The 22,407-nt window shown below is 48.2% G+C and overlaps 4 protein-coding genes across 4 annotated transcripts; 2 read left to right on the forward strand and 2 right to left on the reverse strand.

Annotated features, from left to right (window-relative positions):
• Positions 1-523: 523 nt before the first annotated feature.
• On the reverse strand, positions 524-4,875 carry TRV_00056 (uncharacterized protein; the record flags this gene model as incomplete). Its single annotated transcript, XM_003025748.1, has 5 exons — positions 524-2,285; positions 2,355-3,399; positions 3,471-4,363; positions 4,479-4,576; positions 4,663-4,875. The coding sequence occupies 5 exons, from the start codon at positions 4,873-4,875 to the stop codon at positions 524-526; spliced, it is 4,011 nt and encodes a 1,336-aa protein (XP_003025794.1).
• Positions 4,876-6,352: 1,477 nt separating this feature from the next.
• On the reverse strand, positions 6,353-9,023 carry TRV_00057 (uncharacterized protein; the record flags this gene model as incomplete). The annotated part of the gene is made up of 3 exons (XM_003025749.1): positions 6,353-6,480; positions 6,595-8,445; positions 8,597-9,023. The coding sequence occupies 3 exons, from the start codon at positions 9,021-9,023 to the stop codon at positions 6,353-6,355; spliced, it is 2,406 nt and encodes an 801-aa protein (XP_003025795.1).
• Positions 9,024-13,960: 4,937 nt separating this feature from the next.
• TRV_00058 (uncharacterized protein) lies at positions 13,961-15,224 on the forward strand (the record flags this gene model as incomplete). Its single annotated transcript, XM_003025750.1, has 3 exons — positions 13,961-13,980; positions 14,007-15,018; positions 15,105-15,224. 3 exons carry the CDS (start codon positions 13,961-13,963, stop codon positions 15,222-15,224), a joined length of 1,152 nt encoding a protein of 383 aa, XP_003025796.1.
• A 2,945-nt stretch (positions 15,225-18,169) lies between these two features.
• TRV_00059 (uncharacterized protein) lies at positions 18,170-21,890 on the forward strand (the record flags this gene model as incomplete). Its single annotated transcript, XM_003025751.1, has 6 exons — positions 18,170-18,250; positions 18,327-18,357; positions 18,419-18,940; positions 19,063-21,177; positions 21,242-21,337; positions 21,394-21,890. The coding sequence occupies 6 exons, from the start codon at positions 18,170-18,172 to the stop codon at positions 21,888-21,890; spliced, it is 3,342 nt and encodes a 1,113-aa protein (XP_003025797.1).
• Between the last annotated feature and the right edge of the window lie 517 nt (positions 21,891-22,407).

The following is a 22,407-nucleotide window of genomic DNA, read 5'->3' on the forward strand; positions in this document are numbered from 1 at the left end:
TTTGAAATTCGTAATGGTATTGTCGTGCGTTCATGGGTGGTATTGACGGGAGAAAACAATTATCATTGTCGTGAATGGGTTGGGCGGGCTGTAATTATTTTTTCCGTAGCGTTGTTGAAGTTGTTCGGTCAAAACTGTAGAGACGGTATCCGGGAGTCAAATGTTGTTGAAGTTTTGCTTTCTTCGCCGTCGAGTAAGAAGGTAAAGGAGCCAAAGAGTGGATAGGTTTGTGGATGTTTCGGTTTAAGTATTGTAAGGAAACCATGGGTGAAAGGGGATTATCCCGCCCAGCACTACTGGACAGTGGTAAAAGGACGATATTGCCGAAATTAAGCCAACTGGCGACAGGCAACAAATGAAATTCAAAAAGGAAACAAAAATGTTCTATCATAAAACATATTTAACGAAGGCAAAGGAGCACCCGTAGGATAGAAACATGCGCAAGTTCCGAGATATATGCACGCCATTACAGGCAGAAAGTAATCAAATACAACGCGAATGTCCAGGCAGTAGGTAGACAGGTTTATGGACTTGGATCCGGAAGAAGATCATCTGGGCCATCGAAACCGAATCCAGCCATATCCATTGAATGGAGTGACCCAGGCCCCTTGCCAAATTCCATGTCCGACGAAGCATATTCATGACCTGGAGGGCGTAGATGAGGACCGAAGAAAGGTCTATGCTCCTCGTCATGGGATGGAGTATCAACGTCATTCCACGGGACACTTCGTTGCCAAAACCGCGTGTTTGCTTGCTGGTCGCCGAAGAGATCGTGATGATCGTTTAGATGGCGTGGAAGTAAGGAGGACTCGTTGTCTAGGTGACTACCATATTCCTGAGGAGATTGGTAGTGAAGTGGGACACGGTTAAAACTTGAGGCGGGGGAGTCGGCGCGGAGAGTCATGTCGAAGGCGGAAAGTGGGTGGAGATGGCTATCTGGGGCCATGGCCGCCGATATATTAGGCGCAGCAGTTTCCGTCGAAGGGAATAGGAGGTTTTGGTTTGCCGGGCCATGTGTTGCTATTATCGAGCCATCCAGTGTTGAGAAGTTTTCCGAGGCTGGGGGAACCGGCCCACATGCCTGGACTATCTTTTCCTGGTCTTCTGGAGATAGCTTAGCAAAATAGTCCGCTGCTAAAGGCTCTTTTCGAGATAATTGCGGAGTTCCTACTAGTCCATATTCCCCCTTGGCATAATCCGAGAACCCAAACCCGGGTGCATATGGCGAGCAGTAAACGGGCGGCGCCTGGCGTCTTTGTAGCTCCAGGTATGCCCACTTTCCGGTAACCGATTGAGCGGCGGGTTCTTGGGGTTGGGGCTGAAGAACTTTCACAGGCTCGGGGGCCACCACCTGCTGCTGTTCAGGAGCCTTGGGTTTCTCTGGCATATTAACGACGCTGGTGAGGCTGCTGACGGCGAAACGAAGCATTCGGATCAAATGATCGACGTCGTCGGCCTCCATGTTTAACGGCTGGTAGGTAACAGTTCCATCCAGGGATCTGACCGGGACCTGTGATTCGGACATGGAGGTTCTAAGCTTTTCCAAGCCGTTCTTTGGAATTGGCGAGGTATCATCTCCTAAAAGAGTCTGTACCACAAAGTCAGGATTAACAATAGTGTATCCAGCGGTTGCATTGGCATGTTCAGTAATGGAAGCAATAAGTCTACGGGCCATAGTAGACTTCATTGCAGCATCGCTTGGACTCCACACAGGAGGACCATCGTTGGTCTGGGGGTTGGAAGCCTGAGACTTTGCTGGAGACACCGATCTTGTGGATTGTACTGCTGGAGCTATAGCTGTCGTAGGGGTCGATCCTAAAAGAGGCCTGGTAACGGAAGGGGATCCAGAAACAACTGCGTTCGAATTGTATACAGGACGAGCCAAGGCCTTCGCTGGAACAGTGGGCGCCCTAGTAGTTCTTACACTTTCAAGGAAATTGGACCTAGGGTTATGAATGGAAATATCCACATTATGGGTATACTGGGCACGGCAGTCTGTAGAGGTCTTGCCAATATAATACCATAAGGTTTCCGGCTTTGTCAGATCAACTGTACAGGAATCCGGATTAAATGGGGGTTGCTCGCAAATGAAATCCTCCCAGCGGTAGCTGGAGGAAGTATCACCAAATATCATTCCATGCGATGGCATGGATGAATTCGAATCGTTTCTCGAATCGGGCTTTCGAGAAAGGTGGGCAGGAAGAGGCAGGATATTTGGGGGCAGTGGGGGAAAATTGGTCTTTTTAACTATTAAGGTCCACCGGTATGGGAGCTCAATTACATCACTGGAATGGAAAGAAGAAACGAAGGTGGTTAGTGAATGGCAAGAATTAACAAACTGGAAAGATACTTACCCTCGTGGAAGCACTTTCAGCATTAGTGAGCGCTCCAATGGACGGTTTTCCAGCACCACGGCTCCGTTAATCTCCTTATCAGCTTGGAATTGCATCAAGTCTCCTGGCTTCAACTTGATTGCTGTCTCCAAAACCTTGGAGTCCATATCGAGCGTCTGTGATGGGAGAGAGCCAAATCTCTTCTGCCGATGGTACTTGCATTTCAAGTCGATAGCTGGAACTGAATACTCTTGGCCGTCATCCGCAACAACCGATGTTTCACCAAATTCCACCTGGACACCTGCAAGCAATGCACATGTAGGATGGTATGACCTAGCACACTTCCCATACATACACTGGAAGCAAGCACCCTTTACCTCGCGACAGAACAAGCATTTTAGGCCCATTCTTGCTTTGGGAATCTTGTCAATATCGCAGACGATCTCACGTCCGAGGTCATCCTTAAGTATAGAGGTCTCTTCAATAAACAAGGCGCATCGTCTATGTGCTTGTGATTGACCACCTTCAGTGGGCAACAGTTCTTCGTAGTCCATACTATTTGGGCATAGTACACATGGCGGCTTCTTTGGCGAATCTAGATGCAACTTTGCACGCTTGGATTTAGGCTCAATACCATCAACCTTCCGTTTCCTGGGCCTGGTGGATTTTTCCGGAACGCTTCGAGGCGGAGTGAGAAGGTCGGAGGCACCTTCATACTGTTCACTTCTAGTCTCATCGTAGTACTCAGGAGTAGTTTCACCCCGTAATTTCCGTTCAATCTCTTCGACGTCGATCCAGACAGTATCTGTTTCGCAGTGGCATTTCTTGGCGATACGGGCATAGTCGAGCCAACTTTCCGTAGCAAAATTGACCGATTCTGCACAGTTGTACCCCAAATTGAATCCGGAGTGGTATCCATACGGGAACGTGATAACGAACTCGCCTTCATAGTGGACTAGTTTGTTCGCGGTAATGCCGTACTGAGACTTGAGGACGGTGGGGGAAATAAGGTAGGTCTTGTGTCGTAAGAACTGACTGCAGTTTTTCGAGTCTGTTGGCCAAATACCTATTGAGTAGTTAAAATTAGTCAGTGTTTCATGTTGCACATCTGCGTGTTCATCAAGCATCTAAACTTACTCCGCATCGCTGCCTCGAAGCGTGGAAGGTCTTCCTGTGAGATGCTATACCACTGTTTAGGGGCGCCAAAGTGGATGTAGTTAATGCTGTAGAGGTCAACATCTTCAAGATGCCAAGCGAAAGTGGCCTTCCACATGCCAAGGTATACATAGGCGGTGTTGACACCAGGGACTTTTTGGCCGAGAACATCCAGAAGATTTGGCAGATTGGCAACATTCCATGAAGTCACGGCATCATCAAACAAGGAACCTGGCATATCAGCACCATACATGGGGTTGTTATACATAAGAGATTTCCAATAAGCGGTTTCGAGTTCTTCACACCTTTCAGCGGTGAACTCTTCGTTACTGGAGAGACGATAGTCAAAATCGATGAAAGCTTCTTCATCAATATAGTCATCTTGCTCATCTCGGTTATTTTTCCGTCGAGCAGAGACAGACTTGGGTTGTCTGCCTTTTGGCTTTGGGGCAGGCAATGGCTCTCCATCACTTAGTTCCTCGGATTTGGCTTTGACAGGCTTTGACACTGGGGACACCGGAGTAGGAGGGCTTTCAGGTTTGGATCCTTGACCATCATCCTGGCGTTCGGGCAATTCCTCACTGGCTTTACGCTTACTGGAAGTTGTTTTGCGTTTCTGAGATTCACCTTTGTTACCATGACTTCTGACTGTACCCCGGGTCTTCCCTTGGGTCCAACGTCTTTCTCCTCGTCTGGCTGGAGGTTGATGACTGATCTCTTCAGACAATGCTTTCCACTGTGGAAGGTTGTATGACCGCTGTTTCTCAATGTTTGCCTGGGTAAAGGTTCCGTGAGACCCTGTAAATTCCTGGACGATAGGATTCTTGATACGGATGGTCTTGACAGCCTCGTCTAGGGCGGGAAGCGAGTCCGTCCTATTTAGTTGTCAAGAGTCAGCATGACAAGTCTTCAACACTAATCCAACAACTCGTGGTTCTAGATCGACTTGCAAAGCCAATAATATGCGTCATTGAAGCCTGCAGTACTCACCACTCCTTTGGAGGAACCACTTTCACAATTCCTGACTTCATGCCATATTTGTCAATACAGCGAATGAAAGCTCGAAAGTCTCGGAACTGGTCCATGGTCTGGAGAAAGAAGGATTCAGAATTAGTGTCTCGTGAAGTAATAAAACAAAAGGTCAAGGTAAGGTAGCTATGGTATGCAAACGAACCGGCTTGAAGACCGGTACTCTCCCACCCTCATAATAATGATCTGGTTGAATATCTTCCAGAATAGGAGAGGTACCGTCATCCTCGATGGAAGGACGAGGAGAAGCCGAGCAAGAATTGATCCCATGAAGGTGCATCTTCTCTCCGTCGGCGCTGGCAGGTGGGGTCATCGATGCAGCAGTGTTGCCGCCTGGAACACTGTGTTGTTCCGCCATGACTGGTAGATCGAGCTATACGAACATGTGTCGCACCCTCCTCTCTCCACTAGATAGTTATCTGTGTATTTCGTCTCTCTCACTTGCCGAACGTTTTTCTCCTATGCCTTTTTTAGTCTCCTTCCCTCTTGTTAGCCTTAACACTGCGGTAATACTGTTGAGAAGGCGATTGACGATCGTCTGGTGGGTAGGCGCCAACGTACGATGAGAACAAGGGGAGAGATCGATTCCCGCCTCCCCAAGGAAGGTCTTGTAGGTGACAAGGAGAGGCAAGAAAAGGAGTTTGACGAACGGCGGAGGATCCGATATTAAGTATGGATGCTGGAGGCAGCGAAGGCGTATAGTGCAGTAGATATGGTTGGGCAGAAGAAAACGACCAGGATTGATTAGCGGGTTACTTCCGGGTGTTAGGGGGTCGCTTAGTACGTATCGTGAGCGTAAGGGAAGAAGAAAAATAGGAAAAAAAAAAAAAAAAAACAAGAACCTCGAGACAGCCGGGTGAGAGAGAGTGGTATGACTAGTCGAACGAGGCTTTCTTTCTTCGCGCAGGGACGTTGATTTCAGTCAGCACAGCGATGAGGGAGCAGTAAAGACACCATTGGACGGACAACTATTGTGAAGTCCGCACGGCCAACGCAGCGCTCTTCTGGGTGCTCGAGGAAGAAATCGAAGGTTCGAATGATAGATCGGTCGTGCTGGTTCCGACAAGCCCCTTGTAAATATGCGGTTTTTGTGGTGCTAGTTTATTGTCGCAGGGCCTGGAAGTACCCTTTTTCCGTCGTGCCCCCTGCCCGGTCTGGCAGCAACACCAAACCAGAAGCAGCAAGCAGCAGCACCGGCTCAGCGCCCGTCTCGTCTCTGGGTCTCCTGGCGCTCCTTCAAGCCGCAATTCGAGCCTTTTCGCTCCCGGCGACGCAGACACTGAAGGTGAGGGTGAAGTTGAAGTCGAAATAAGTCGAAAAAGCTGTCGAGCAGTCGAAGTTTTGCAAGACGACGTCGAAAAATACCGAATCAGGCAATTGGCTGAGAGCAGGCGGCGCTAGTCCTTACCAGGCAAGTATCAACTACGCTAGTATTATCTGGGCGAAAGAAGTGGCCGCTTTAACAATGACGTAATAGATGTCATGTGATGGTTCTTTTTTTGCTGATTAGATAAGGAGAAAAGTTTAATTTGGTTATCAGATATAGTCGCAAAAAGGGGGTAACGCCCGAGAAGAGCAGGCCAGCCGAGAGCGGAGGACGATGAGGAGAACGGACAACGCATCAGAGCCACACCTGGTGGTCAGATGGCATGCAGGAAAAGAGGGAAAGTAGAGGGCGGCGGAGGAGCGAGAAAAGGGCCCCTCATGTCTTACAGTTTATATCGCGGGGAAACAGACAGAAGCATATGCAGCATCCTGTGGCCGTTGACCACTCATGATTTAAAGCATTTACCCGCCGTCTCCTTGGTTTATTTCCACCCGCCCTGTTAAACTGCTTAGTATTCGCTGAATTTCAGGCTCTTTCCCACCAGGCGTCGAGGGGAGGAGGCCTTGCTGTCTTCTCTTTCGTCCGTTCTCACTCCCTTTAGTGCATGCAGGAGCATTCCTGCATCAAAGAACCCGTCTAGATGCTCAGAGTTAGTCATCGAATACTACGAGTTTAAAAAAAGAAGATGATGAGAAGGGAAAAAAAAATGCGAGGAAAAAGAAAGGAAAGAGAGTGAGGAACTGCACATACAGCCGCCCATCCCATCGTCGTCACCACTCTCGATCCCATCCATGTCACCCAGGGATTCCGTTCTGATCACTCGTCCCTTTCGCTCGGACTTTGTTCCAGCCTGTTTGTGGGCGGAGTCAGAGACAGCCGCCTTGCCCCTAGCCCTTGACTGGATTGTGGCTCGCAGCAGTTTGCGAATCTCAACCAGATATGAATCAAGCGTATCCATAAACCTGCTAGTTTGTCGATGCTTAGAGGATGCGCAGATAGATATTGTGTCATCCTTGATGATATACCCAATTCCAAATCCATCACCTGAGGTCGGTCCAAATCCAAAGTGACGCAGCGCGGGATTCCCACAGTTTGACGTCGAGAGGATGGTGTTGTTAATTCTATCCCATCCCGGGTCACTAAACAGCGTTGGTGTGGTAGGCGTCTGACGGCTTCGAGAACCAGGTGTGCTGCTCTGCACTCCCACCGCTATATCAGCCTCCGCAGACGATTCGCCATCAGAAACTAACACCGCAGCGCCATCACCGAGGGATCTCTGCCAAAGGCAGTAGAGTGCGTAAAGGTGTCGGTCCTGACCCAGTCCCTTTGAACATGTCCTTGTAATATCTACATGCTTCTCGCATGCCCGTTTGAGGGCCCTCACCTTCTCTGCCGCCGGATTATCGCCCCAGAATGTCTTGACGAACTCTGTTGACTCAGCAGAGACAGTACGTATCGCTTCTGTTCTCCCATGCAGGAAGAACTTTGTCATCGCAGGCTCATACGTCGTTTCGATACGCCCATACAAGCCATAATATGCTGCCTGGAATGCCATCTGCACAAACGCATCCGGAGAAAAGCCCATGCTAGTGATAAAATTCTTCCCATACCCTGCGAAATCCAGGGTCTCAAATTCATGTTGACGTAATAAATCTGCTAGATGAGATTCTGCAAACCGTAACGCCGTGCTCAGCTCGGGTCCCATGTCCCATTCGAGCTTGTGAGGCGTTGTGCTAGCGTCATCAAGCCCGTCAGTAGTGTCGCGTTTGCATGGCGGAGGACTGCTGGACGCCCACAAACTCGGTGCCTGGCCATTGATAGTCCTGGCAAACCGAAGAATCGTATCTGTGTAGACATCACTGGCAAAACGAAGAACCGTATGCCCATCCACACCAGTATGTTCGAAATTGATTCCTGCGCTCCCGTTCTTGCAAACAATAATCTGCAGCTTGTCATACCATCTGTTTGTGCATGTTCCAATCTGCACCCCTCGAACAATTTGGCTTGTGCCGCACAGCATGTTCCCGCAAAGTTCTGCCACGCTGGATGGTTCAGTGGAATCAAGGCAGAGCACAAACAATGCGGTGTCGACAATATTCAGACACTCCGCATTGTTTGAATTGCCATCTTGGGTCAAAATATCCCTCAGTTTAGACCAGACTTTCCTACTCTCGGTACTCAAGACACCCACAGCCCCCTTGGCTGCCTCCTGGGTCGGTGTCCGTTCGGCGTCGTCAATAATCACTCTGAGGTTCATCGAAATATCTTTCTCACTCATCAAGTGGTTGTTGTCCTCATCCAAAACATCAAACCAGTAGAACTGACCCCGACATAGCACCACAAGGTGTCTTGACGCAGAGTCTTGACCGATTACACAGCCGTTGGGCGTAGGTACCCGTGCTGTCCCAAATAGCCGCGAGTACTGGAACATGCAAAGCGGCTTGCCGCGTACCGTGTCAGGTGCAAGCTCCTCCTTACGCACTGCACGGACAAATGACAAGGCAGAGACAACAAGGGAGGCTGCTCTCGTTACTTGGTTGTTCCTTGCTGGTGTTGGGTCATCTGCCAGCAGGAAAAAGGGGTTGAGATTGAGTACAACAGCTAACCAACGGTTTTAGTTACCACGTCTTTTCGTTCTAAGGGATCTAATAGGAAGGTTCTCCTTACGGTTGTCAAAATTCAAGTAAGAATCATACCCTAGCCACGATCCATAGTCAGCTCAGCAGATACTTCTCTTGGTGCTATGTCTTACAGAATTGCTCTATGTAACTGGACTTGGAGGTAGCATATTTCTTCAGCTTTTCCTGAAGCCCAGGCCCCTCAGCTTCCATGAATTCTTTCACAGCAACCCTTGTGGTCTCGTGTTCCTTTGTGCTCTGTAGCGGAGCTAAAGCCTCGAGGTACTTTGAACAGGTCGACTCAAGGTCCGGTATAGGTAATTTTGGTAGTGAGTTCTGGTTGGCAAAGGTAATCCCTTTACTTTCGACTGTATCATCTTCTTTGCCAACCCCTCCATCCGATGGGTTTCCGCTGGATGTTGCCATATTCTCACCCTTACTTGCCATGGACCTAATTGTGGGCGACAGTTTAGGTATAGTGGATGTCGAGCACCCCGTTCTATCGTCAACGTCAAGAGGGTCTCGAAGGTGCTTTATATGGCTGAGAACCTGGAATGCCATGAATAAGCACTGCGCTAGATTTATAAAATCATAGAAATAAAAGGTACAACGCGGATTAATATCAGCTGAAAGGAGCGGGAGCTAGGGTAGAGATAGGTAGAAGCTGTAAAGCACTGCGGTAGAAATAGTGGCGATCATAGAGGTAGTATAGCAGCATCTGTGGCACAGGGGAGAGAGAGAGTAGGGAGGGACTGCTGGATGAGATGACAGCAGTATCAAATGAAGCCGCGGGCATTTGCCAGAGGGTATCCACGACATGGCTTTAAAGTAGGGAATATATAGCTAGCATAGCAGCCTTGTCCACGAGAAAGGAGCTCGCAGCCAAACCCCGCGGCTGCCAGCCACGAGATGAGATCACGGGTTTTCTTCCGTTGGGGCTTGGTGACTTTGGCAGCCCATGTGAGCAGAAGGCAGAGGCTATAGAAGGGACGAGCGTGTGTTCAGAATGTATGAGGAAAGGTTGGCAGAGTATGTTGGATGGTTGGGGGGAATATTCAGCTAGAGCATAGAACTACAAGCCATCAACGACAGTTTGTTTGCGAGAGTAACTAGGCGGCGAGGAGAGAACCCACGGGGTTTAGTTAACTATTTGGCTGACCAGCCACACTCGGTTTGGTAAGATAACTAGTTAGTTATGCGGAATAGTGATAAGGATGGCTATCGTATCCAGCTGTCCTCGCGTTGTCTGTGGCCAGAAAAGAAGCAGAAGACATGCAGCTCCTTGATTATCTATATAACTAGTTAGCATCTCCGTCTCGGGTGGATGTGCCGAGGGGGCGGGTTGGCTAACTTGGCGGCGAGCTTGGTAGCGACCCCATATTTGGGTACGAACAAGCATCTCCGGGCCTCCTCCTTCAGCCCTCGGCGTCAGCGGGTGTAACTTGGCACGCAACTGCACGTTCCGGCGTTGGGTTACTTGGTCTCGTTGATGAACTGTTTCTAGCAGCGAAGATACATAACTAATTCCTCTATAACTAGTTACCCGGCCTTTTATAAACCCCTTTTCAGCGAGATAGCATAAATGAACGATTATTAAAGTCTATTCAGTAGTTGGTTAACTATTCAGTTTAGTTGTATTTACTCATAACTTCTGTCTCCGCCTAAGCTCTACTCTCTCTCTTTCTTTCTGCAGCTTCTCCGCGAATTCCGGCTTTGCAGGAGTGGCAACTTTATGGTGCTCTGCTGTTGCATACACAACCTTCCCGTCCACGGACTCTATAACACCCCGAAGCATAGCCATTGTTCTTCCATGCTGAAGAGTGGTGCATTTAATTCGGATGGTAGTTCCTGTTGCAAGCCCTTAGATTAACCAGCATTCTCCAGACACTCATGTTTACCCGTATCTGGGGAAGGGGGTTTATATCATTCATCATGACAAGACATACCAGTAGGTATCCCCTTGAGATAGGATAGGTTTAGAGATCGTGAGACGCCTTGCAGGAAACTAGTTTATGGTATTAAAATGCGGTCAAATGGCACAAGATGGGAAGAGAAAGACGCACTACCAATACCCGGGCTTAGTTACTGGATTCATTGATATGGCAGTGCACATGTCTTTCATTCCATGGCTATCAGCAACTTCTTCGTTCCGAGAGTCCTATGAAAAAGCAGGTAGGATATTAACATACCGAATACTACAGCACAAGCGCCTCCATGCATAACACCTACGTATTTAAACCCGGGGTGTCATTATATTTCTTATTGCAAATTCTCGGTAAAACAGAGACTTTAATACCATTCAAATTTGACCAGTATTCAGTTACATCCATCTCCCATGTTGCACCCCCTGAGGGGTCAGCATCAATGAGGCGGATATCCTCAAAGAACCGTCTATCATAACCCTGTAAGGGATGAGACAGGCGTCAGTGACTAGCTATTCATCTTCTATTCCACTTCTCAAAGGTTCAAAGAGAAAAGTGTTACAGCGTACCTGGTAGTTTTTCTCCTTCGTTATTTCCCCATAACTGCGGAGAGAATGTTAGAATGTAGGACGTACAATACTTCCTTCATTGGGGGGAGGGAGAGTCTAGGCAGCTTACACCTTAAGGAACGTTTCAATAGACTCCCTTGCTCTTTGCTTTGCTTCAGTTTCCGCCATTTTTAATCGCCTAAAAGAGAGAAAAGATGGTTTATGTATGGGAACCAGCAAGAATTGAGAGAAAGAGTATACCTATGAAAGGCTTGCTGGGGAGAAGGTTCTTGCCGCGGCTGAATTTCGGCCGAGGCTAATTATGGAACCTTCCAACTGATAATACGCTCCAAAACCTTTTGACACACGAACCAATGCTAACTTCTAGGCCGTTTCGGCGTTACGGAGTACTTTGTAGTTAAAAGGGGACATCTTTATAAGTTTCAAGTTCGGTGCTTTTAAAGTGGCCGGAATTCAGACGTGGACACAGAATCCCATACGCGAATCCATCAAACACAATGGGCCATTCTACAATAGACTAAGAGGCACAGAACAAAGTACTTAAGGTTCGCTTTCTGTAGCCATAGCCACGAAACGAGTTCTACACATTTACTCCGTATTATTTGGCTGTTCGAGCTTCCACTTCTCCGCCTGGTGATGCTCTTCGGGCGTTGGGGAGCAGGGGCACCTGGGCAAAAAGGGGGTCACATGGAGGCTACCTGTCCCAGACAGGACAGGAACGGATCAACTTAACACCGGCGCAGGTACAGTGGAGACGGTCCGGGCGGGGCTCTTATGACTAAGCCATCGATTAGGTCAGGGGCAAAAGTTTTATGCAAAAAAAAGCTACTCTGCAGAGTCAACAAAGATATACACTTAAACAAGCAGCCTTGGAAACAGGCAAGCCACGAAAGGATAAAGGTGGCAGCAAGTCAGCCATTGACATTAATATCCAACTCTGTTCCTGGATCATGGCTGTCAATCCGTCGATTCTGGGAGCACAAAGTCCAAAATCCGAAAAAGCCACCCGCCTTGTGCGTTGAGTCGTTCCTATCCGGGGCGCCCCGAAGAACCAACGCCTTTAAGCGGAAAGTGCTGTCTCTAGTTCAAAACGAGGCTCATGAGGCACCTCGTCACATATCGACAGTCATCATTTGCAGCTGTTTTATTACCGACTGGCTTGTATTTCTTTTGCAACCAACCAAGTCAAAGTCAATAATGCCGCATGTTCATGGATTAAAGTCCTTAGGCGGACAAGATATTAGGATCTCCAACCCCTAGGCTAGATTCATATCACCTTGGACGAAAGAACTCGGGAATATTTCGCCTATGGAGCACGAAGTACGGAGTACTTGTGGTGTGATGAATCGGAGCAGAACCGGCAGCATTATCGGAAGCGGCAACTGCTCATATGGCATCAACCCAGGTAATAACAAGATGGCTCTTTGGTACAGAGTATCTTCTCGTCTTTTGTGGTTTACCAACACTAGCTCGAAAGTGTCTCACTCCTACGGAGCACTCCGTACGCCACAACGAGTAAATCGTGCGACAAGAACTAGGGGTGCAGCAAAATAAACCTAGCCAAATGCTAATTCAAAGGCGCTATTGAGGCTATTGATAGCTTAGTGGCGAGTATCCCAATTGGCATCCATAGAACACTCCCCAAGCGGGGAGTTAAACTCACAAGATAATCCCCTTAAAACTGGATGAAAGAAGCGCCTAAGGCGCTCGGCCAACCCAAAATGTGGAGTGAAAGAGCTCGATCACTGGGAGTTACGAGGGCTGTAAGGAGTACGAAGTACTTTTACTCTTGCTTATCACACGCTTCGAAGCTTCCCCGGTGGAGAACTTTGAAGTATCGGCTGATTTCAACCCTCACGATTGGCTTTCTCGATTTATGGACATGCCTATCATGCAACAGAGCGCAATAATACCCTGACTTCGATTGTTCTAGTTCTGGTCATACGAGTGCGGAAATTAGAGTGGCGGGACGTTATCCTGTGTACACCAGTATAACGGCTCTCTACAATCGAAGGCTAAGGACGAAAAGGCTGATATTACTTGCAGAGATAGAAAGCAGGCTTGAAATTGCCTGGTACCACATCTATCGCCGCGGCTCGCTTAAATGTTTCCTATGCGGAGAAACGAGTGTATTCTGTATGCACATCACGTTAGGCACGAAAGGCTCGTTCAAGGCACCTGGACCAGAATTATGGCGGACACGCTTGAAATATGGCTCGGCTGGTTTTACTACTCCATACCATACTCTGTAAGGAGTACAAGATATCGGAGAGCATAACTTGTGGAACTGCCGAGCACATAATCTAGATGCAGGTACTTCGTACTCCGTATGGAGTCCCCCAAGCATCATCCAGGGAAAGGCGGGAGAATATCATACGCCTTTGACACTCCATGCCTTTCGAACCCCTTAAACAACACTTCTATGGTGATTGCTAATGTTGTCCGGGGTAACAATTCTCCAATTATAAAGCTGGCCCGTCCGTGGACCCAATAACCTTCACCCCCTTTTGCCCCACAAACTCAATTTTTCCATAGATCGCAGATCGACAAAGCCACAATTTTCTTTTGACCTCAACCGCTCTTGACATGACAAATGACAGAACAGACACGTCCCACAGACTGTGATGAATGAGAGCTACAAAGCTCGAGTGATGCCGATGCCTATGTAGTTTGAGCAGGATGCTCTGTAGCCTACATACAATTTATTACGGTATACTCCGTACACGGGAGTACAAGGTCATGTTCAGGTTGGCAGCCTGACTTCCAAACTATGGGATCAAAGAGCCCTCTCAACCAAGACGTGTCGGACTATTGATGTCAAAGTGACAAGGGAGTGGAGCAGGTGGTGGAATCTTACAGGCATGACCACCAATTCCGAGAGTTTGTTTTGTGCCAATGCGGATCCGGCATACAACGAATAACACCAGGCGGCAGATATTCCTTTTATCTGGGCTTCACTAGAAGGTGCGCCTCCAAAAGAAGACACGAGATTGTACCTGGATCTGCAATGACGGGTGAGAGAAAAGGGTGACGTCTCGGAAGAGGGAGTACAGAAAGCATAAAAGGACGGCAAATCCCTTCTGGAGGGCTCTTCTCTCTCTATTCTCATCCAGCAACCAACTTGAGACAAGTCACTCATTCATTCTTTTCATCTCTTCCAGTCTCTTCAGTCATTTCCCTTGCTGGTTCTCATTCCTTCCTTTCTTCGAAACCACATTCCTTCGAACAAACTTCAAAATGCGCTTCTCCATCGTTTTCTCGGCCGTCATGGCCAGCTCTGCCATGGCCGCTCCCACCATCGTCGGAGGAGTTGGCAACAACGTTCCAGTCTCTAAGGGTGCTGTTGGAACAGTCAACAAGGTTGCCCCAGGTGTTGCAAGCCGCGATGTCGTCAACGGAATTGCTGGCGGTGCTGTCGGTACTGTCCACGGCGTCGCTAGCGGGGCTGCCGGACTCAAGACCGGAAGCATTGTTAACCGTGACCTTGTTAACAACGCTGCTGGTGGTGCTGTTGGTGTTGCTGGCGGCGCTGTCAACCAAGCTGCTGGCGATGTTGTTCACGGTGCTACTAACAGTAAGCGTGATATTGCCGGCCAAGCTGTTGGGGGAGCTACCGGAATTGCCAACAATGCTGTTGCTGGAACTGTCGGAGGTACCGTTGGATCGGCTCTTAACGGAAAGCGCGATGTCGTCAACCACGCTGCCGGTGGAGCCCTTCATGTCGCTGGCAATGCTGTTAACGGAGCAGCTGGTAACACAGTTGATGGTGCTACTGGCGGTGCTCTCAAGCGTGATGTTGTTGGCCAGGCCGCTAACGATGCCACTGGAATTACCAACGGTGCTGTCAAGAACACCGCTGGTGAAACCACTGGTCAGGTTGTCGGCAACGTTAAGAGAGATACCCTTCCTAACTTGAACGGAGTTACTGGTGTTGTTGGTACTGCCAAGAACCTCGTTGGTGGTGCCACCGGAGGCGTCGCTGGAGGAATTGTCAAGCGTGTGGAGGGTGTTAACAACATGGTTTCTGGCGTTACTGATAGAACCATCGGCGGAGTTGGCAGCATTGTTGGTTCAAACGTTGCCGGACAGACAGTGTCCGGTGCTACCAACACAGTCGGTGGAACATGGACATCACCAAGGGTGTTACCCAGCACCAGAAGCGTGAACTTCCTGTGGTTGGAGGTGTCACTGGCGCTGTCCAGGGAGTCACTGGTAACCTTCTAGGAGGTGCTGCCAGCCCCGTTGCCGGTATCGCTGGCCGCCGAGTCTAAGCTTCAAGGACGCAGCTGCTGGTATGACGAGTTTCTGTTGAATATCTGTACGTGCTCTGGATTCCACTTCTTACACTTGATTTGACAAGTTACTGACTACAGATTCAGCTATTTACCAGTGATTTGTCGATGGCCATCAAAGATTTCCAGGTAGCCCGGACCGTTGGAAGAGTGCGCTCGGAGCCCGTGCTTAAAATAGACGAGGACGGCATGATATTTTGATGTTTTGTTTATACCTTTTTCGAAGAGCCCTCTGGATTTTTGTTCTTTTTATCAGCCTCAGGGGTTCAGCTCATTACTCGCTTATTAATTTCATTTTATCAATGACACGACTCATCTATTGTGTGTTTAACATTCTTGTATTTGTTTTTGGTCGTCGGGATCGTTTTTGGATATACAAAAAAAATGCTTCTTGGTGTACATTTATCTGGAAGTGGCAAAGACGCAGTGTTTTTATTCTTATTAATTAGACATCAATTCAATTTCATGACTTGAAATTATTTACTCTACTGGTATACGCAAGGGACCTTCGAATGATTTTATTATTATTTTCTTTTTTGTGGAGAGAGCTGACAAATGCCCGATAAACATGGCTCCGAATTGCACTGGCCAAGGAGTCGTTATAATACCAGGGAGTCGCAATTCTTTTCAATTATTGTGAGGGTGCTGGCATCAGAGGGTCTGATCGTCCTGCCCAGGGTATCACTCTGGACCGTATAATAATGCGGAGGGCAATATGGACAGGGAACTCAGCAGATCTCAATTGTGGTAAAGCCCCCTGTACTTGCTGAGACTCATAGCGTGCAAGAAGAAGTAACCACGATGAGAGTAGACATATGGAGTACTTGCGCCGCCACGTGGAAATATATTAATACGAAGGAAACAGTCGTATTTGCTACCTAGAGTTATTGATATAATGGAAGTCTGGGGTTGCTGGGTGTGTCTAGATATCAAGCTGTTTACGACCAGGCCCGAGCAAAGTAATCTCGGCAGGAAGTTTGAGAGCCCCATGTCGCATAAACTCACTGACTCGAGCTCGCACGGCTATTCATAGCGCTCTGTCGCTACCTATGCCGGCGCCTGTGAGGAAGCGGGTGGGAGCATGCTTGGTGGCTCAGGGGTTTGCTAGCCTGCGCCCTGAAAATAATGACGGTGCATGCATTCTAACAGCTTTTCATGAGAGGCTAGGTTTGACTGTGCGACAGTGACAGCCCCAGATACCACATCTCCTCATCACACACTGCTCTCCGGCGCCTCTGTCCTCTCCGTCCTCTTCATCGTCTCTCTCGTCTCTTTTGTCTCTGTCGTCGTCTTCTCCTTTTCCCGAATTTTAACATCACTCTGTCGCTTACATAAGCAGTAGTAAACACTGGTAACCATGTTCCAGTAATATTACCATATTGGTACTTAGTTTCTGCAGTATTTTGTGCGTAATTGGGGGTTGCGTCGCATTTAACGTTGGGAAATGTTACAATACCATACCAGATCCTGATCTTCAGTTGGGCCCAAAAAGGACAAAATCAACGACCAACATCAACATCCAACTTCATCAGAAGAAAAAGGTCGAGCCTGTCCAACGATCAAGCAGAAAGGGACCTTCAGGTGGGCAGAAGAAGAGGCAAGCAAGCAACGATGATGGGTTGCTAGGCAACTCCGTCTCCCACAGCTCTCTTTTGCCCTCTCATCCTTCACGGTAGGCCCCTTCAGCCTTGTTTCTAGGGGGAGGGTGTGCAGCTTGCATATTCACCATCCAACTAACGCAGAACGGAGTACGAACAGGAATCGCTCTACCTACGTGTTCGCTTTTGCTGTAAGTGTTGCTGCTGCTGCTGCTGCGACCCCAGTCCTGATCCGCCACTCTTTATCGCCTGCTGGTCCTATACGAGCGGAGACATATATGGAACATTGTCATCTTTATATTATCACCGCCTGCGTATAGACAAGCAGCAACGCTCTCCGGCCTCCATACCGAGTATATATATGCTGTCAAAGGAGAAGCAGGTGAGTTTCTCGATTGGTGATTTTCTGTTCTTTTCTTTTCTTTTTTTTTTTTTCCCTCCCTTGCGTTTCTTTTCTTTTTGCTCACCCCTTTCAGGAGATATTTGGTGTGTTTCGCATCTTCTTGGTTCGCTGTGTTATTTTTATTTTTTATTTTTTTATTTTTCGCTTCGAGTCCATCCAAGACAGCTCGTATCCCTCCTCGTCGCCATCCCTCTCTCGCCAGCTGCCCCTTGCCGCATGTCTCTCCTCTCCTGCCTGTTGTTAGTTATATTGTGGCTGAACAAGCCGTTGTTTGTCTCCATATTATTTTCAGTACCACTGCGACTCTTCTCTGTTGACCAGAACGGGTGGCTGCTACTCTGTATATTTCAACTCTGCACAAACAATCTACGGAGCACCACGGGTCATTTTGCGGACCTGCTGACTTTGGTCGCTGCTAGGAAGCACAACGCCAAAATAGCCATACATATGCTCCCTGAACCTCACACTGATACGTCCGCCCATACTCCGTACAGACAGACATCGACGTGGCCCTGCGGCCTTGCCCCCGTTCCCCGTCCCTGACATCGCATATTGATCGCCCTCCCCGCTCGTCGCCCTCCTTGCACGAATACCTGAGCATCCTTTTCCTTTTACTTTTGAATACACATACGCAGTCTGAATGGGGGCCGTTTAAGAACCAGCTGTTGCCTCTCATTCGATAGAATATCGGGGCTACACCTTCGTAGCGGTTTTGCGATTATAGCTGAAACAAGTCGCTACCCGGATAATTCTCACTACCAAGGGTGATCAAAAGCTCGGACATCCTGCTTTACTTCTCAGATGCTTCACACCACAACCTCGATAGATCCGTCTTCTTCGCTCGCTTTTTGCCAGATCGGATCATCACCCCTTTTCTTAACTCGACCCTTGTCCTGAACGTACAGTTGGAGTTACTGTGAAAGATGGATATGGATGCCTCAGCCTCGACTGAGTCGCCGGACGACCAAGATGACTTTCCCATCCACTGCAAAGGATGCGGCGAGGTATGATGTTACTCATGGAACTCCCTCCGTTTTCACTATACCTTGTTTCGATTTTTGCTAAAATATCTTTTTCTAGATTCTCGAGGAAGGAAAGGCCTTTGAACTCGGTATGTGAATTTTGATCCCCTTTGTGCTTCAAGCCACCAACCTTTGCTGACTATCTATTAGCCGGAAACCGATGGCACATTGACTGCTTCCGATGCCATACTTGCGGCGCTTACCTTGATTCCGACGTAAATCTCCTCATGGTCGGCGATGGTTCCCTCGTGTGCCGAAACTGTGCTTATAGCTGCAGTTCTTGCGGCTCCAAGATTGACGACGTTGCTATTGTAACAGGTGAACAAGCCTTTTGCGCTGGTTGTTTCAAATGTCGCAACTGCAAGAAAAAGATCGAGAATCTCCGTTACGCGCGGACATCGCAAGGTATATTCTGTATGGATTGCCATGAATCGTTAATGTCGAGAAGGAGGAAACGGACTGCCCGCAATGCCGCGCAACGGCAAAAGCCCCCGGCTCCCAGCATGCATCTAGACAAATCACTTCCATCACTTCCCCCTTCTATGGTAGCGCCTGAAAATAATCCACCCCCGCCGTCCTCTTCCGATATATACTCTGATTCAACATCAGAACATCTCCCACCGTCTAGACAAGAAGATGACCGGGCAGCTAGATCATACTCTTCGCACCAAGGTAAGTTTGCAGTAACTTGGAACGAACGCCTTGATGTTGGTTTGGCTAAAACGTACATTTTTTACTAGATAATAACCAACTCCTCCCCTCGAGTACGTATAATAGCAACCGTCAATCGGTAGCTACTCACAGGTCAGATGGCTCCGCCGGTGGTGAAGAGTTCCTTATACCTGTTGCCTTTGACCCTACTCCCTCCGAGCATGCGTCCCCACACTTGGGTTCTCCGCACTCATCCATGACCCTAAGCGATGGACAAAAGGATTATTTTGGCCGGGCACCCTCCAACGCACTGGGAATCTCAGCAGATGGACCACCCGTGTTATCGCCAACGCATATTGCATATCAGGATAAGCGCCAAATGAATCCCAACCCACAGCAGTGGATTCAGGAAACTGTTACCCCCCCTCAATCTCAAACTACAAATAATGCTATCCAAAGAACTGGCTCGCACAGTGCTCGAACTAGCATGAACATAGACAGCTCTAGGCTATCGCAAGAAGGTTCAAGAGGCAAGGATCAAGCCACTTTGGGTGGCAGCGTCCACCTCACGCCAAGTGAAAGGTCATCTAATCGCCATTCCGTCCCAGGAAAGGATGCCATTATCTCTCAATCATCCACTTTCAACCCAAGAAAAAAGGTATCAAATGAGCAATCCAACCCTGGAACAATTTCTTCCTCAAACCAGCTACAGTACCCACCCAAGAGAGGGGACTCTCTAGAGAGCAAGTTACATCATAATATCCAAAGGAAAGAAATACCACAGCCTTCACAAGACCATGCGGAGAAGCCGGAGGGTACCGTTAGGTCCTCAACTAGTTCAGACTATGCATCGGTAGCTTCGAAAGCTGTTGAAACTACTCCGCCAAGCCACTCCAATACCACCACCGCTGGTGCGGGTGCTGTATCACCGTCCCATGCAAGGTCTGTATCAGGAGGGGTGAGCGGAAATGTTTTACCACCGGACTCTCAGCGTCAAAATTCATCTGGCTCTTCTCCTGGCCTTCTACGTTATAGTGCTGTTGGAGACTTTTCTCTAGATGAGGATATGGCACGAATTCTTGGGGATGACCCACAAGCCCAAGACTCGTTCCTACGAAAGGTGTCGAATTCTGTTCGGCACGGTAGAAGCTTTAGTGACAAAGGCTCACGGTTATCCCGAGATAGCAAGTGGCCTGCTAAATCTCCCCTCGAGGCAGGCAACTCTGGGAATGATATTAGTAGCCCAACTTCTAGTGGACTTGACCCCAAGGATGAACTAACGTGGCTCAAGAACGAATTGAAACGGGAACGCCAGAAAGTTGTTGAAAAGGACCAGAAGATTGTGGAGTTAGAGGCCTCGCTTAATGCTACTGTAAATATTAAGCAGGTCAATACCGAGCTGCGGGAGAAGAGATCCACCGTGATCTTCTTAGATGCTCAAAAGGAGATCATTCTCCGGGAGCTGGAAGTATGGAAAGAACACATCGCAGCTGAGAAGAAAAATAATAAGCCGCTTGACCTGGGAAAGATGAGCAATTCGGTTCTTCGAGACCTGGCGGAATCTCTGGAAAATTTGAAAAATACCTTTGCCCCCCAGATCGAAGATTTGATTCAGAAACGCAATGATTTGGTCGAAGAATTATCTAATTTAGGGAAGATGAAAGACAAGAGTTTCCAGGAATTCGAACAATTGTCTCTGAAGAATGCACAGTTGGCAGAACTAAACAACCAGCTGGTGCACCAAATTCAGGAATTATACAAGGCGAACTCCAATACATCTGGTGGTAGTGTTCGACAACCTCCTCCAAATGGCTTAGGAATATATTCCCACAACAAAGACAAACCAAATACCTCACTCGAGGCACGTTCTACGCCGTATGAAGCAGTAGGTTCTAGCTCTAGCGTTACAGTGCCGGAAGAAGCCGAGCCGGCTACAGTCATTCAAGGCCCCCATGTTGTGAATATTCGCAAAGGACAGCCCAAGAAATTCACCTGGAAAAAGGGCCAAAACGTTGCAAAGGGAGTTACCAAGGGCCTTAAGGGGGCATTCTTATATCAACGAGACGGCCAGCTTAACGAGAACTCTTCGTTTGTCTCCACTCCTCAACAAGAAAATAACGGTTCCGCAATGCCACGCTCACAAACACAAGACCCGTCCAGGCAAGGGTTTGGATTCTTTGGGAGCAACCAGAAGACCAAGCCCACTCCATGGAGGGGACAGTCCAACGGAAGCTCACCTGGTTTGGATACTACAACGAGTAAGCTCATTTTGCGATATATTTCTTACTGCCTGCTTTGTTTAGTAGAGCTAACATTTGCTAGGTCTCTTTGGTGGCGAGCTGGAACAGCGCTTGGAGATTGAGAAAGCTGTCATACCTAGTATTGTCACTCGTTGTATCGAGGAAGTTGAACTTCGGGGTAGGGATCCTTTGATCTACCAACTATTAAAATATTCGCTAACCTGGACTCTGCAGGAATGGACGTTGAAGGAATCTACCGAAAATCTGGAGGGAGTTCTCAAGTCCAGACTATCCGCGAAGGTTTCGAGCGTTCTCGCGACTACGATATATCGGATCCTGATCTCGATATTAATGCCATCACCTCCACCCTAAAACAATATTTCCGAATGCTCCCGACTCCGCTCGTTACCTACCCTGTGTATGATATCCTTATCGAAGCCACGAATGTGACGCCTGTCTCAGCGAGAATTGAGATAATCCAACAGGCCCTTCAGGAACTTCCTCGCGTGCATAGGGATGTTTTAGAATTCCTCGTTTTCCACTTGAAGCGTGTTGTTGATCGTGAGAAGGAGAATCTTATGACCAGTCTGAACATTGCCGTCGTTTTTGCACCTACTATCTTGCGCCCTGAGAGCTTGAGTCGTGAAATGACTGATGTCCAGAAGAAGAATGAAACGATTCAGTTCATGGTAGAGAACTGCCAAGACATATTCATGGGCATCGAAGAGTGAAATGTTGCTTCCACCGCAACTAGGCTACGATTGCGGGCATGGCCAAGGCCAAGCTACAACCTCTGCTAACAGCCCTTTTCCTATTTCTCTTCAAGGATAAAACAGCCTCAGGAAGAAAATTTGGAGGGTCTAGTTTTGCATTACGTCTTCCCATTGCCTCGCATGATTATCTTTACTCATTTCACAACTCCTTGATCCCCTCCAAACTTTTGGCTTAGCTTCTTAATTGACAATAGCTACAGCGTGTTACCGTCTCTTCCTTCGCTCCACACCGATTTATATGCGGCACGCCGTTTTTCTATATCGCTTCCGCAGTTTTACAAATGGGAAAACAAAGGGGGGAAAGAAGTGTTGGAATTGAAACACAACTTCGGATATCATAGCAACTTTCTGCTGGTCCAGATTGGAATATGATTTTATCTCCCTTTTCTTGTGTCCTTTATTTATCTCCATCTTAATGCCTTTTGCAGCTACGATGATTTTCCCACTCTTGCTTTTGTTCTTGTGTCATTTTTTT

This window comes from Trichophyton verrucosum (genome assembly GCF_000151505.1).
Source record: "Trichophyton verrucosum HKI 0517 chromosome Unknown contig00003_1.f1.exp, whole genome shotgun sequence".
NCBI classification, from domain to species: Eukaryota; Fungi; Ascomycota; class Eurotiomycetes; order Onygenales; family Arthrodermataceae; genus Trichophyton; species Trichophyton verrucosum.